The sequence below is a fragment of the Rousettus aegyptiacus genome, unplaced genomic scaffold, assembly GCF_014176215.1.
Source record: "Rousettus aegyptiacus isolate mRouAeg1 unplaced genomic scaffold, mRouAeg1.p scaffold_m13_p_1, whole genome shotgun sequence".
NCBI classification, from domain to species: Eukaryota; Metazoa; Chordata; class Mammalia; order Chiroptera; family Pteropodidae; genus Rousettus; species Rousettus aegyptiacus.
In genome coordinates, this window is record NW_023416284.1 from 92,532,470 (window position 1) to 92,546,063 (window position 13,594).

The 13,594-nt window shown below is 53.8% G+C and overlaps 1 protein-coding gene across 3 annotated transcripts in view; it reads left to right on the forward strand.

Moving 5' to 3' along the window:
- PACSIN1 (protein kinase C and casein kinase substrate in neurons 1) overlaps positions 1–13,594 on the forward strand; it is a 55,026-nt gene that overhangs the window by 36,142 nt on the left and 5,290 nt on the right. For 2 of the 3 annotated variants that reach the window (XM_016146947.2, XM_016146949.2), the window contains exons 2-4: positions 10,480–10,605; positions 11,611–11,767; positions 13,002–13,237. In XM_016146947.2, coding sequence (XP_016002433.1) covers positions 10,543–10,605; positions 11,611–11,767; positions 13,002–13,237 — 456 coding nt within the window. In that variant the 5' untranslated portion in view covers positions 10,480–10,542. Of the gene's footprint in view, positions 1–85; positions 278–10,479; positions 10,606–11,610; positions 11,768–13,001; positions 13,238–13,594 lie in introns of those variants that run through there. The other variant, XM_016146948.2, reaches the window with a different exon arrangement.

The following is a 13,594-nucleotide window of genomic DNA, read 5'->3' on the forward strand; positions in this document are numbered from 1 at the left end:
GGTGGCTGGAGATGGAGGCGGGTCGGGGAGGAGGGAGGGGAGGAGGCCGCGGTGGGGGGCGGGGAGCTGGCTTCTGCAGTTCTGGCGCTGCTGCTGCCTTCCTGAGCGAGCGGTGCAGGGAACCCAACAGGACAGAGCCCCCAGCCCGGCACTAGGCCCCCTCCCTGCCTACCACCACGGAGAAGGAGGAGGACAGCCAGCCCCTCCGGCCCTGGCCTGGCCCAGCGGGGGCAGTGTGCTCCTACCTGCCCCTGGCTTGGTACCAAGACAGGCCCAGGTAGGCATCCGGATGGGGATGGCTGGAGTAGGCTTCATGGAGAGTGGGGCCCCAGGGCCGTCCTGCCTTCCTTACCAGCAGCACCTGGTAGCAAGCAAAGGGGCCAGAGGGGCCAGGGCCAGTGGATGGGTGGGGAGCAGCCAGCATCCTGGAGGCACTCTTCAGAACCTGTGTCCTCACCATCAGGAGGACTGTCCCCTGCACTTCCATCCTTCTCTCCACCACTGCCACAGGTCCTGACTGTAGAGATGCCCCCTTCTCTGGGGGAAGTGGGCTGAGAGGGGCTGGAGCTTTTAGGAACCCACAGTGCAGTCCCTTCCCAGGCTGAGGCTTGAGAGGGTGGGGAGCAGGGAGAAACGAGGATGTCCCCCACCCCCACTCAGGGCACTACTAGACCCTGGCCATTTGGAACCGGCAGGCCCAGTCCCACCCCCTGCACCAACAGCCTCCTAGCTGGCCCCATGGTCTCAGGCATTGGGCTTAGAAACCTCTGGTAGAGGAGGAGGCATCTTTCTCCTTTCCCCCCAAGCTCAGGCCCTTCCCCTCCTTGTTCTCCCTGCAGTCCTATATCCTCAGATCTCCCTAAGGACCCCTGTCCCACCCACAGCAAGCCCAGAGTCCCCATGTTGGGGTACAGGAGAGCAGGCCCCGGTGGAGGTGCCGGTGGCCCTCCCTCCCCCCAATTTCTGTCCCTTTGCTGCATTGCTTTCAGGGACAGACTCCTGCTGCTGCTGGGGGAGCTTGGGCACTGCGGAGGAGCCTCTGCTGCTGCTCAGACAGGGGTGGGGCTGGGGCGTGGGGAGGAGCTGGGCTGTACTGCCTCTGCTCTGGGTACAGAGGGGCAGGATGGGCCTGTGGTGCAGTGCGTGGGGTGCGCCTGGTCCGGATTTGCCCTGGGACTGAACTGAACAGCCTTGGCCTGTGTGAGGAGGCAGTCCTAGCCAAGGGGGGCAGGGGGTTCGTGTGGGCAACCTTAGGCATGCCTAGAGTACCCAGGAGGCAAAGAGTCTGCCCCCTCCTTCCGCCTGTCTTCTCTACCCAACACTCACTGAGAGCTTGACTGGTCCTTTGCTGAACCTGGCACCATGTTGTGGAGCTTCTTCCCCTGGGCACTTGGGGGTCAGAGGACCTTGGCAGTAGCTGAGAAGGGGTCTCTGGGCCTGTAATAAGGTAGAAGATTTCGTGCTGAGAAGCTGACATAGCTCTATTCTCTTCTGCAAATGTTAGTTGCACCTAAGTGTTAGGCACAGGGATCTCCTGCTTTGGGGTTAAGGGCCCGGGGCTGAGAGGGCAGGTCTCAGGTGGGGGGCACAGATCTGTCCAGGAGCTGGCAGCCATATAACCCATGTACACTATCACCATCTGCCCCCGCTTCTCTAAATCTCACCTCCCTCCTCCCTACCAGGGCCTGGGCCTGGCATTGGCATTTGCAGCTGGGCTTGCCTCCATCCCAGTCAGAACAGGAGGCTGGCAAGGCCTGAAGAGCAGGCTCTTTTGGCAAGAACTAGAAGGAGCCGTTTCTTCCCCAAACCCTCCAGGCCTGGCCCTGACCTCCCCTACTCCTAGCTTCCCTTCTCTAGGCCACATTCCCCCTCTCCTTATTTTTTTCTGTCCCATGAGTCCCTAGAGTCTGTCACAGTGTTTTTCAGATGCCAACCCCTTCTCATTGCTTCCAGCTAAATTACCACCTTGGTGAGCCCCCGTTTTTCCTCACCTGGACGACTGCAGCTGCCTGCCAGCGGGTTCTCTGTCCTCCTCATCCCCTGGAGTCTGCTCTTCCACCTGAGCCAGATCACATCCCGCCTCTTCGCAAACCCCGCAGTAGCTCCCATCTCACTCGGTTGCGGAAAGAGTCAAAGGCCTTACTCTGATCTACAAGGCCCCATGGGATCCGCATCCTCTCCCAGTCTCCTGAGCTCACCCCACCCCTCTGCACCTCACTCACTCTGTTCTAACCACTTGGCCCCCTCAACCACGGCAGCCACGCTTCTGCCTCAGGGCCTTTTCACTGGCTGTTCTCTCCACCTGGATGCTTTTCCTCTGGATTTCTGCATGACTCCCTCCCTCCCTCCCTTCGGGTCTTTGCTGAAATGTCACTTTCTGAGAATGGCCATCTCTGACCATCCTGTGTAAAATAGCCTCACTCCTAACCCCCACCATCCCTCCCTGTCCTCTTCCCTGTCTCATTCTTCTCCACATCCCTTGTCACCTTCTAATACATTTGATCATTTACTTATTCATCTGGTTTCTTGTCTGTTTAGCCCCTTTGGAATGTCAGCTCCACAAGGGCAGGGAGTTTTCTGTCTTGCTCACTGCTTTGGCCCAGGGCTGCACCGTAAGGATCAGGTCTGCAGTTTAAAGCCAGGAGTCTCTGCCTCGGCTACCGGCCTCTGCCTCCATGCTATAAGAGGGGCCCTGCAATTCAGCCCTCAAGGGGAAGGGATCTAATGCCCCTGTGGCTGGGCAGTTGCCCTGGAGGCATCGAGTTTGGCAGGATGTCCTGCATGGACTGGGTCCATCCTTCTTGCCTTTTTCTGCTCAAGCCATGGCCAGGACAGCTCTCTCTGGCCAGGAAGGGGAGGAGAGTGAGCCGTATATATCTCATTCTCAGTGCTGCTGACCAGGAAGGGGCCTGGTCAGACTCCATCTCACAGTTCTGTGGAAAAGCCTGCTCCACACCCACCAGAAGCATTGCCCACAGAGCGACCAGACCTGGCCCCCGCCCTCCAGGAGGCCACAGATGCACAGGGCTCAGGACAGGACAGACATCCGCAGAGGAGCCAAGTGTGGGATGACTAGTCTCGAGGAAAGAGATGCACCCAGAGCAGAGAAGACGGGGCCTGTCTTCCTGCCAGCTTCCACTCCTGCCTCCCCATCTGTGGTGGCTCAGTTCGAGCTCCCCGCAGAAGCCGAGCTTGAGACAAGGATCCGATTAGGGTAGTTCATTTGGGAGGAGGGTCTCCGGAGACACTGAGGGTGTGGAGGTGAAATAGGTAGGGTGTTTTGTCAAGCCATTTCCCACTGCGGGCAACTAGGGATCAGTCCCGAGGAGCACCTCTGGGAACCAGTGTGGGAAACACCTCAGACTTGGCCATCAGGAGGGTAGGGAGCTGTGTATACCCCAACTTCTGCCATCATTGCTTGAGACTGGAACCCTCTTACCCTGCCTGATTTTCCCCTTAACTGTTGTCACTGTCTAACAAGGTGATATTTTTTCACTTCTTGGCTTTCTGCCTGTATTAGAGTATATACTCCATGCAGGGAGGGCCGATCTATTCCCTGCTGAGCCATCTTAGAGGCTCTCTAGAGGCCGAATGGGATTTTGCCTCCTCCACTTGGCCTGGGAGCAGGGTTGTGTAGGGGCTGCCTTTGGGATGATTTTCTAGAGGAAAGAGAGAGGGCCTGTGTCTGGTGGGGCTGGAGGAAGAAGGGAGAGGATAGGGAAGGTAAAGGGCCAAAGATCAAAGTCCAAGGAATGGGTTAGGAAGAAAAGGGGAGAGGCCAGCCAGCAGGACTGAGGTAGAGTGCCTTTAAACCCTTCCAAGCTACGACAAGCCCACCTGGGCCCCTGTGCTGGGGCCTCTCTGGGTGAGATTTGGCTCTGGCTCGCTCTGTCCCCCTGTTCGTGTTTCTGTTGTCTTCCTCCCCCCACCCCACCCCCTAGAGATTCATCATTTCTGAAGGGAGGCCCCTTGGGGATGGCCCTGGGACTTTACCTCTGAGCAGATGAAGATCAAGATGCCTGATGTTTAAACCCAAAGAGAAGGCCAGAGGAAGCTTGGCCTGGGATCTTCTTTTCACAGGAGACCTAGAGAGGGGTCCCAGGTAAAGCCCAACAGTCACCGAAGGGTGTCTTGGTCAGCTCGAACAGCCAGAACAAAATATCATAGGCTAGGTGGCTTAAACAACAGATACTTATTTCTCAAGATTCTGGAGGCTGGAAGTCCAAGATCATGGCGGCAGTCTGTTGGGTTCCTGGTGAGGCCTCTCTTCCTGGCTTACAGATGGCTGAGTTCCCTCTGTGTCCTGATGTGGTCTTACCTCAGTGCATGCACATGGAGAGTGAGAGATCTCTCTCCTCTTCTTCTGATAAGGACACCAATCCCGTTGGATTAAGGCCTCATCCTTATGACCTCACTTACCTCCTGAAAGTCCAAATACAGTAACATTGGGAGGTAGGGCATCAACATATGAATTTGTGTGTGGGGGGGGTGGGGGGGCACAATTCAATCCAAAGCAAAGATCTGCTGGGGTGTTAGGCACAGAAAGGAAAAGGGAGTGTGACATCATCCAGAGAGATGAGAGTCTCCTGTTTTGAAAGTTGTGCAGCTGTGAGAAGCATGGATGATAATCGCTGTAATAATGATGATGATGATGATGATGATAACGATAATAATAGTAGTAGTTGTTGTTGTTGTTTAAATAGTGCTTCCTGAGCACCAGGTACTCATTTCATCCTCACACCAAGTCCACGGAGTAGGTAGTTATCATCACCGCCATTTGCGGATGAAACAGACACAGCAAGTTCAAGCAACTTGCCAAAGTCACACAGCCAACAAGTGGCAAAGCTGGGATTTGAACTCAGTTCTTCTGTTTGGCCCCAGGGGCAGTGCTCGTAGTGACAATCTGGTGGGAGTTACTGGGCTTGTTGGGAGAGTAGGTTGCCACTCTGAACCAGCAAGACATGGTTTGTGGCAGGGTGTGACTAGGAGCTGCACCAGGGTGTAGGGGTGAGATAGGCAAACATTGGGGTATTCAGGGACTGAGCTTGTTTTCAAAGGGGAGGAGGGTTATTCTGGGAAGAGGTAGGTGATGGGAGGGAGGACAGCGTGCATCCTAGGCAGCAGGGAACGGGTGAACAAAGGAGCAGAAGCTGGAGTGAGCATGGATCCTTCTTGTTGCATACGAAGCCCCAGCAGAAGCTGGTAAGAGTCCTTGTGTGGCCCCATCTCTGGGTGAGGTGAGGAGTGGAGGAGCTTCTGGGAATGTTTGTGGGGCCTGACACCCACTCTGGGTGAGGGGGAGGCAGCTCTGACTTCCTATGGCCCTGCCTCAGTTTGAGCTGAACTGGTCCCCTTAGGCCAGGAGGGCTGGGGTGATTCCCACAGAGTGCTGGCTCTGAAGCTAGCAGAGGAAGGACTTAAGAATCTGGCTCTGCCTCCTCCCTGCTGTGTGACCTTGGACAAGTTATTTAACCTCTCTGAGTCTCAGAGAAGATGGAGAAATCTCTGCCCATCTCAGTGGGTTGCTGCGAGGATTAGAAATAAAGTATATGAAGAGTCTGGAACATGGTAGGTACTTAAAAATAGTTGTTGTAGTTGCTCTAAAGGAAGAGTGAAGAGGGGACTAATGTAACAGATGAGGTCGTTGATACCTTTTCTGTCTGTGTCCTGTAGGATCCCTGAATAGGGAAGCCCCATCCGGAGGGCAGAGTTGTCCTGGGGGGGTCAGGGAGAAAGAGTCCCTGGAAATGGACCCTGGGGACTGGCCAAGAGGTGGGAAAGGGGATGCCAGGAGAAGTAGGAGGCCTGGAAACAGGACGGGTAGGATCTGTGTTACCCTCATTATCGACATTTATTTAATGCCTACTGTGTATGGGTGACTGTTTGGCTCTGGGGTACAAAATTCAGTGCTTCTATATTTAATGAATGAATATTCCAGAAGGCCTTGTTCATTTATTCATTGAACAAAAATGTATTGTGCACTTACTATGTGCAAGGCATTGCTCTGGATCCTGGAAATAGAGCAGAGAACCAGGCAGACAAAATCACTGGCCTTACAGAGTTGATATTCTAGTGTGAGAGGAAGACACTAAACATGATGAGTATTCTGACACTGGCGGCCTGTCAGATGGTGACAAGTGCTGTGAAGAATAATAGACTGAGGAAAGGGAGAAGGTGGCGGGGAGTACTGGGGGCGGAAACAGAGCTTCAAGTTTAAGTGGAGGGAAGTCATGACATTTGAGCAGACCTGGAAATCTGGGGGGTGGGGGGGGGCGACTATTCCTACAGGCGCAAAGGCCCCGGGTTAGAACCGTAAGGAAGTCAGTGGAGCTGGAGGACAGTGAGAGCAGTGGAAGGTAAGCGCGGAGGGGTGAGGGGTGAGGGGTGAGACAGCAGGTTATGCAGGGCTTCTTGGCAAGGAATTGAACTTTAACTCAGGAAATGGGGAGTCACAGGGGGATTCTGAGTAGGGCAGCGGTGGGATCTGACAGGTTTTACCAATCTCCCTCTGGCTGCTATGCCTCCAGGGAGGTGGGTGTGTGTATGAGAGAGAGAGAGAGAGAGAGAGAGAGAGAGAGAGAGAGAGAGAGAGAGAGAGAGAGAGAGAGAGAGAGAGAGAGAGAGAGAGAGAGAGAGAGAGAAAGAGAAACAAGGTCAGAGGCAGGAAGACCAGTGAAGAGGCTACTTCAGGGAGCTAAGGGACCAGGGTAGTTGAAAGTAGAGCCCAGGATCTGGTGATGGGCTGGGTGTGGGGTGGGAGGAGAAAGAGGAGCTGGGGTGACTAATGACATAGGAATCCACAGTGCTGTCCACACCAGGCCTGTCCTGTTTGGGCTCATCCTCTTAATTCCTCTGTTCCTTCAAGCCAGGAGTAGATGGAAAATGACCAAGGCTCCTGCCCTCCAGGGTCCCTTAGAGGCAGCCGGCATTAGGCTTGGGTCCTAAGGAGGACCCTTTTACTCTGGGGCTCCTTTCTTTCTCCCTAAAGGAAAGGTCCAGGCCAGCATGACAACTTCACATTTCCATAGTGGTCTGTGTTTTTACAAAAAGAGCTTTTATCACTTGATCTTCAAAATAAACTCACATATTGTTTTCCATAATATGAGCTTGAAAACTGAGACCCCCTTGTTGAACTTGGCCAAGTTCTCACTGGCAGGCCATAGAGCTGGAGCCAGAGCCCCAGGCCCCCATTCTGCGTTCTAGGGCTTCACCAACCTCATGGTGAGAAAGCCTGGCACCTTCCCTGGCTCCACAAAAAGAGCCCATGCTGAAATGGGACTACAACAGCGATGGTGACAAATCAATAGTGAGAGCTGACAAGCTCTTTCACAGTCGTGTCTCAGCCTCTGGGCTCCCGTCTCGTCTAACAGTGCGGGGGTGAGAATCTCACCTGCCTGTGTGGTTGTCGTGAGGATTAGATGAGTTAAGGCATGTGAACTGTCCCTGGCACCAAGGATGTGTTCCATAAATGCCAACTATTACTACTGATGATAAAAGGCTTTCAGGGCCACAAAAAATCAGATGGGCATTTTGCCCATTTGATGGGTTGAGGAAAGCTAAGAGCGTATTGGGCCTGCCTGTGGGGAATGGCAGATGCCGGCCACTCCGGCTTCCTGACTCTGAGATGCAGTGTTTTCAGTGATGGCAGCTACTACTGATCGCCATTCAGGAAGGATATGGCATTTGGTAAGAGTTAAGCCTTCCACCAGGGTGGGGGTTTGAGGCAGGGGCAGGTGTGATGTGGTATCTGGCCATGTGGTGCCTGGGGGCCCACATGCCCCCTCCTGTACCTCCTCCCCAACCCTGTCTGCAGGTCTCCCTGATCCTCCTGTGTGCAGGTCTAGCCTGGGCCTGGAGTGGGCTAGACCCTTGCCATCTCACCTAATCCTTAAGTTGGATGTATCATCCTCATTTCATGGCAAGGCCCAGCGAGGCCATGCGACTTGTTCAAGTTCACACATCAAGTTTGGTAACAGAGCAGGGACCCCAAGGCTAGAGTTATTTCTACGATACATGTTACTTCAGCTGGGAGCCCGGGGCACCCAACAGCTGCCTACACAGCAAGTCTCAGTGTGCCTGGGTCTAGATAGGGTGGACAGTGGTCTCTGCCATCCTGACTTCCCTTCTGGCCTCAGATGCCAGGTTTTAGCTGCACTGTCTCCTCCCTCCATGCTTTGAGTGCGCCCTTGGTCCTGGCTCCCAGCTCCCTCCGCTCTCCTCCAACACAGACTGGAGGGTTTTAAAAAAATATATGCAACTTCAGCATACAAGGCAAATTTAAAAGGCCTAAAAGGAGCACCTACAGAACATCTCCCACCCCATCCCCTGGCCACCCTGTTCCTCAAATGTAACCACTGTTACTATGTTTCAAAAAATAGTTTCCATTTATATATTTCCCCCCATACAAGCAGGGGCATCGTCAGCCACACCATTCTGCACCTTGCTCCTTTGGCATTAGTGACGTGGCTTGGGGAGGGTCATTCAGGACCAGGACATTCCTCTGCAGGCTTGTACCACAACTGACTTAACCAGCCCCCTGGACAGGCATCTGGGTTCTTTCCGGCCTTCAGCTTTTACAGGTCGTGCTGCAGTGAATCCAATCGGGCAGCATCAGTTTGCCCACACGATGCTCCTGGACGAGGGATGTATGCCTCTGTGATGGTGAGACGGGGACACCAAGTTGACCCCACCAAGGTTGTGTCAAGTCACTTCCCCACTACCTTCACTCCCATAAGGGAATGTCCCTCCCCTCCATCCCGCTCCGGCCCCTACCACCAGCCTGATGACGCTGCACACTGTGCAGATCCCCAAGAACAGAGTTCTGTGTGACTTCAAGGGTTCTAGATGGCCTTGGACCCAGGGACACTCACCTAACCTGGCTGAAAGTCCTAAGTATTGCTGCCTTTTACTTCTCCATATCTAAATCAAAGTTTTCTTTATGAAGCAAATACTGCTATATAAGTGAAAAGTGCCCAATTAAGAAGAAAAAAATTCGGACTCATTTCTTTGCCCCTTGATGAAATCCAGCTGCCCTCCCTCTCACCCATTCCCACTGTGCATGAGTTTATGGGAAAGTTTGCCTTTTTATGTTTTTGCTAAGGGGAAAGGAACAAAATATATCTAGTGCCTGAGAGCTGCAAGGAGGCAATACTATGTTATTAACTGGGAAAAGGGCACTGACCCTAGACAGATAGGGAGGCTGAAGCCAGAGGAGGGAGGCACATCCTTGTCCCAGGACCCTCATGTGTTCGTCTACCTTCCTTGAGCCTGAGGGCCAGCTGAATCTTGGAGAGGCCAGCACTCTGCCAGTGTGCTCAGTGATCAGGGTTCACAGTCCCCAAGGCTGCAGAGGCAGGGAGGTGTTCCCCACTGAGGCTGGTAGCCCCTTTGAAGTCCAGGCCGCTGGCCCTCTGGGTCCTGTCTTCTGATGACTGAGCCATTCTCGCCTGGGGTGGCAGTGAGTCCTGTGTGGGGGATGGGAGTAGGGTAGTGCCTGCCCCAGCCCTGGGGCAGCACTCGACCTAGATTGGACAGCGTGATGCTGGCTGACAGATCCAGGCCACACACAGCTGCCCCTGCTCACACGGATTGCAGCGGTCTGACCTGTGAGCCAGGAAGTTCCATGTCCAGGACTCTTAGGAGACATGGAAGCTGCTAATAAAGGCCTTTGAGGCTGGGCACCAGGGCAGCCAAAAGGACATCGACAGGGCCCAGCAGCCCAGAGAACTGAGGAGACGCTCAGCCTGGCTGGAGGGCAGGAAGAGACCTGCAGCCAGCTTCCCAGGGGGCTCCGGTCAAGGGTCCAGACTCCATGTGGGGGGTTTGGAGAGGATTTAGGGGCTGAGACCAGAGGTTCTGCATTGGTTGGGGTGGGGGTAGAGAGCTTAGGTGGGTGTTGGACCCAGTGCAAAGATCCACATGGGTCAAGATGGGTGGTGCCGAGGGGGGCAGATTGAGAAGCTACCTGGGGTTTAATGAGCTCTAGTGGGCCCTACAGGATGCCTTGTCCTAGGGATGGGGTGCAGGACATGCACAGAGATAAGCCTGATTGCTGGCTTTGAGGACCTGTATGTCTACGAAGCAAACCACAGATTTACATAATGCAAATATTCAGTTGTGTGGCCCCAACTTTTAGCTCTGAGTCCAAGAACGCAAAACAGGGGTGGACACCAGGGTTCTGGTGGTCAGGGTAAGAGGTGTTCACACTGGAGCTGGAGGATGGATTTGGGGTAGATGGGAGGGAAAAGAGATGGAGAAAGGGCTCATGGAAGAGAGATGGGGAGGCATGAGGAATGCTACAGGATGACATGATGTTGCCCTCAGAATGGTGAGTCGGTCCCTGAGCAGGAAGTACCCATCCCAATGCAAGGCCCAGGTCTGTGGAGCCCTCATTTCTATAGCAAGTTGGGGCTGCAGGCCTGGAAGGGGGCATGTGAGACAGGTCCCTCATCTCCAGGAATCTCTTTCCTGCCCTCCCAGCGCATGAACAGCCCAGCCTGCTGACTGCTGCTCCGCACCTGTCCATCTCCCGACGGCCACACCATGTCTGGCTCCTACGATGAGGCCTCGCTAGCTCCGGAGGAGACCACTGACAGCTTCTGGGAGGTGAGGTTCTGATGCTCCCCAGGTCTTGGGGACCAGGCAGCCTGGCCGTGTGGAGACCAGGTTCCCATCTGCCCCGTGACATCAGGCCTTGCTCCCCATCCCCTCAGGTCCCCCCCAAATCCCTTGGTATCGAACAAGCAGTGGTTGCCAAGAAGCGGCTGCTACCGCACACTGAACCTGGAGCCCCTCTGCCCCACAGCTGCCTCTGGAGAGATCCCATGACATTTAATGCTCCCATGATGTGGAGCAGGCGCCTCCTGACCCTCCACTCTGGGGTCCCTGGCTCAGACCCTGGCACTTCACACAGGCGGGTGCAGCATTTTGCAGATTACACAGCCTGTCATAGCAGCCCCCTGCCCCTACCCTGTGAAGTGGGCAGAAGATGGAGCACTGGTCACAGAGAAATGGAGTGAGTTGGGGGAACCCACAGCAACATCGAGGTGGAGACAGGCCAGTATTTCAGAGCCTCCCAAAATACTTAAGACCCAGAAAATTTTTCTGCTGGCTTATGAAACCCAAAGTGATAACTTCCAAACCTAAATTAATAAGTGTTTAATGAGATGTCTACAAACATATGTCAAGAAGCTGCAGCTCAACTCAATACTTATATGACTCCATATAAATATAATAGATTTAGCTCTTAAGAACAAAATGAATAATTCATTCTAGCCCAAGTCCAAATTATAAAAATTATTCTGCATTTTGTGGCAGCGACGAAATTATGTTTTAAAGTGGGATGAGGGAGTGTATAAACAGTGGGGTGTGACAGGGGATGCCAAGGCCTCTGAAAGGGCCCGAGTCCCAGTGCGTTACCTCGGAATGGTGAGGCGGAGGAGGCCGGCTGGGATGGCTGTCGCGGGCGCCCCCTGCAGGACCCAGTGGCCAGGGCGGGGCGGGGCGAGGCGGGAGGGGTGGGGGCGGGGTGGGAAGCAGGGGAGGGGGGCGGTGGCTCGGGGCGGGAAGGCAGGGAGCCCGCGGGAGTCAGGCTCGCTGCTTGGCCACCAGGTGGGGAACTACAAGCGGACTGTGAAGCGTATCGATGACGGGCACCGCCTGTGCAACGACCTAATGAACTGCGTGCAGGAGCGTTCCAAGATCGAGAAGGCATACGCGCAGCAGCTCACCGATTGGGCCAAGCGCTGGCGCCAGCTCATCGAGAAAGGTGCCCCCCATGCCCACCCCGTGCGCACATCCTACGCCCTAACCGCACTGTCTGGGTCCTGGCAGCGCCCAGCCACCTGGGTTCACCTGCAGCCTCCAGCCATAGGGTCTTTGCAGGCACTGTCCCCACACCTGCACTCCTCCCCTCCCAGACCAAGCCAGGCCTCCCTGCATTTCAACTCCAGTTTACTGTAATTTTAGGTTGGATTAAAAACAAACACACACGCTTTATTTTGAAATAATTTTAACTCAGAGAAAAGTTGCAAGAATAGTACAGAGAACTATATACCCTTCACCCAGTTTCACCAGTTAAGATTATAACACATTTGTTTTCTCACTACCTCTATATTATATGCATATTTTTCAGAACTGTTTAAGTTGGAGACACGCCTCTTCACCCTAAATTCTTCATGTATCACCTATGGATAAGAGCGTTTACTTATGTAACCATACATAGTTTAGCTATCAAATTCAGGACATTTAATATGGCCCATGTGCAAATTTTATTACAGCAATTGTTGGCTGGTCCAGGATCCAATCCAGAATCAGATATTGCATTAGGTTGTCATGTCTCTAGATTCCTTTAATCTAGAACAATTGCTAGATTCCTTTAATCTAGAACAATTCCTTTAATCTAGAACAAGTTGAGGTTTACATGGATTGGTTAATGTTTTTTTTTTTTTCTTTTCTTCTACTACACTGTGAACTCCATGAGGGCCAGGGCTGGACCCGTACCACGCAGCACAGTGCCTGGGAAAGAGTTTATGCCAGTATATAGAGAAACAAATGACTGTGGAATGTCTAGTCCCAGTGGACTTCTGATGTATGTCACCAGTTGGTTCTTCAGTTTTACATTCAGCCAACATTACTGGAGTACCTACTGTATGCCTGGTCTTGTGCTGGGCTTGTGACAGCTCACAGATTCAAGGTGTACCCCCACAGGACTCACAAGCTGACAAGGAAGTTAGGGAGTAGACACAGAGACAGATGTGTAAGAATTCAGTGAGGGCTGCAGGCTGAGGTGTGTGAGGATGAAGCAGTCAGAGAAGGCTTCCTAGAGGAGACAGCTAGCTGTACTTAGGCCTTGGGGGAATGAATAAAACCATAGGGAGAACAGAGGATGGCATTTCTGCTGTCATGGGATGTGCGGGGAAAACCTCAGAGAAAGCAGGTGTGAGGGGGGCCTCTGGGCAGGAGATAAAGAGGGCCTTGTGGCCTCATGGCCATTTCCTCAGGCCCACAGTATGGCAGCCTGGAGCGGGCCTGGGGTGCCATCATGACCGAAGCAGACAAGGTGAGCGAACTGCACCAGGAGGTGAAGAACAACTTGCTGAACGAGGATCTGGAGAAGGTCAAGAACTGGCAGAAGGACGCCTATCACAAGCAGATCATGGGTGGCTTCAAGGAAACCAAAGAGGCTGAAGATGGCTTCCGCAAGGCCCAGAAGCCCTGGGCCAAGAAGATGAAGGAGGTGCCTGGTGGGCGGCTGCCACAGATAGGGCGAGGGTGGGTGGCTGAGCTCAGAGGGCCAGCCTGATCAGTTCGGGAGGGGTGTCTACAGATGGGGTGGGCACTGTACTGCCCTCTGGGATCGTGCCAATGAGGGAGCAGGACTGCCTTCCAGTAAGAAATATCCACTGCTGTGCTGGACAGGAGTGTCTGTAGGGGAAGCAAACAGTGCCATACAGGGAAACATCTACAGATGGGTGGGCACTGCTCCCAAATACCTGGATCTAGGGCTGGCATCTATTCTGCCTCTTTAGGTTGTGTGCTCACAGCTCCTGATGGAGTCAGCAGGTGGGAGGGGATAAGTGACCACATTTGCTCG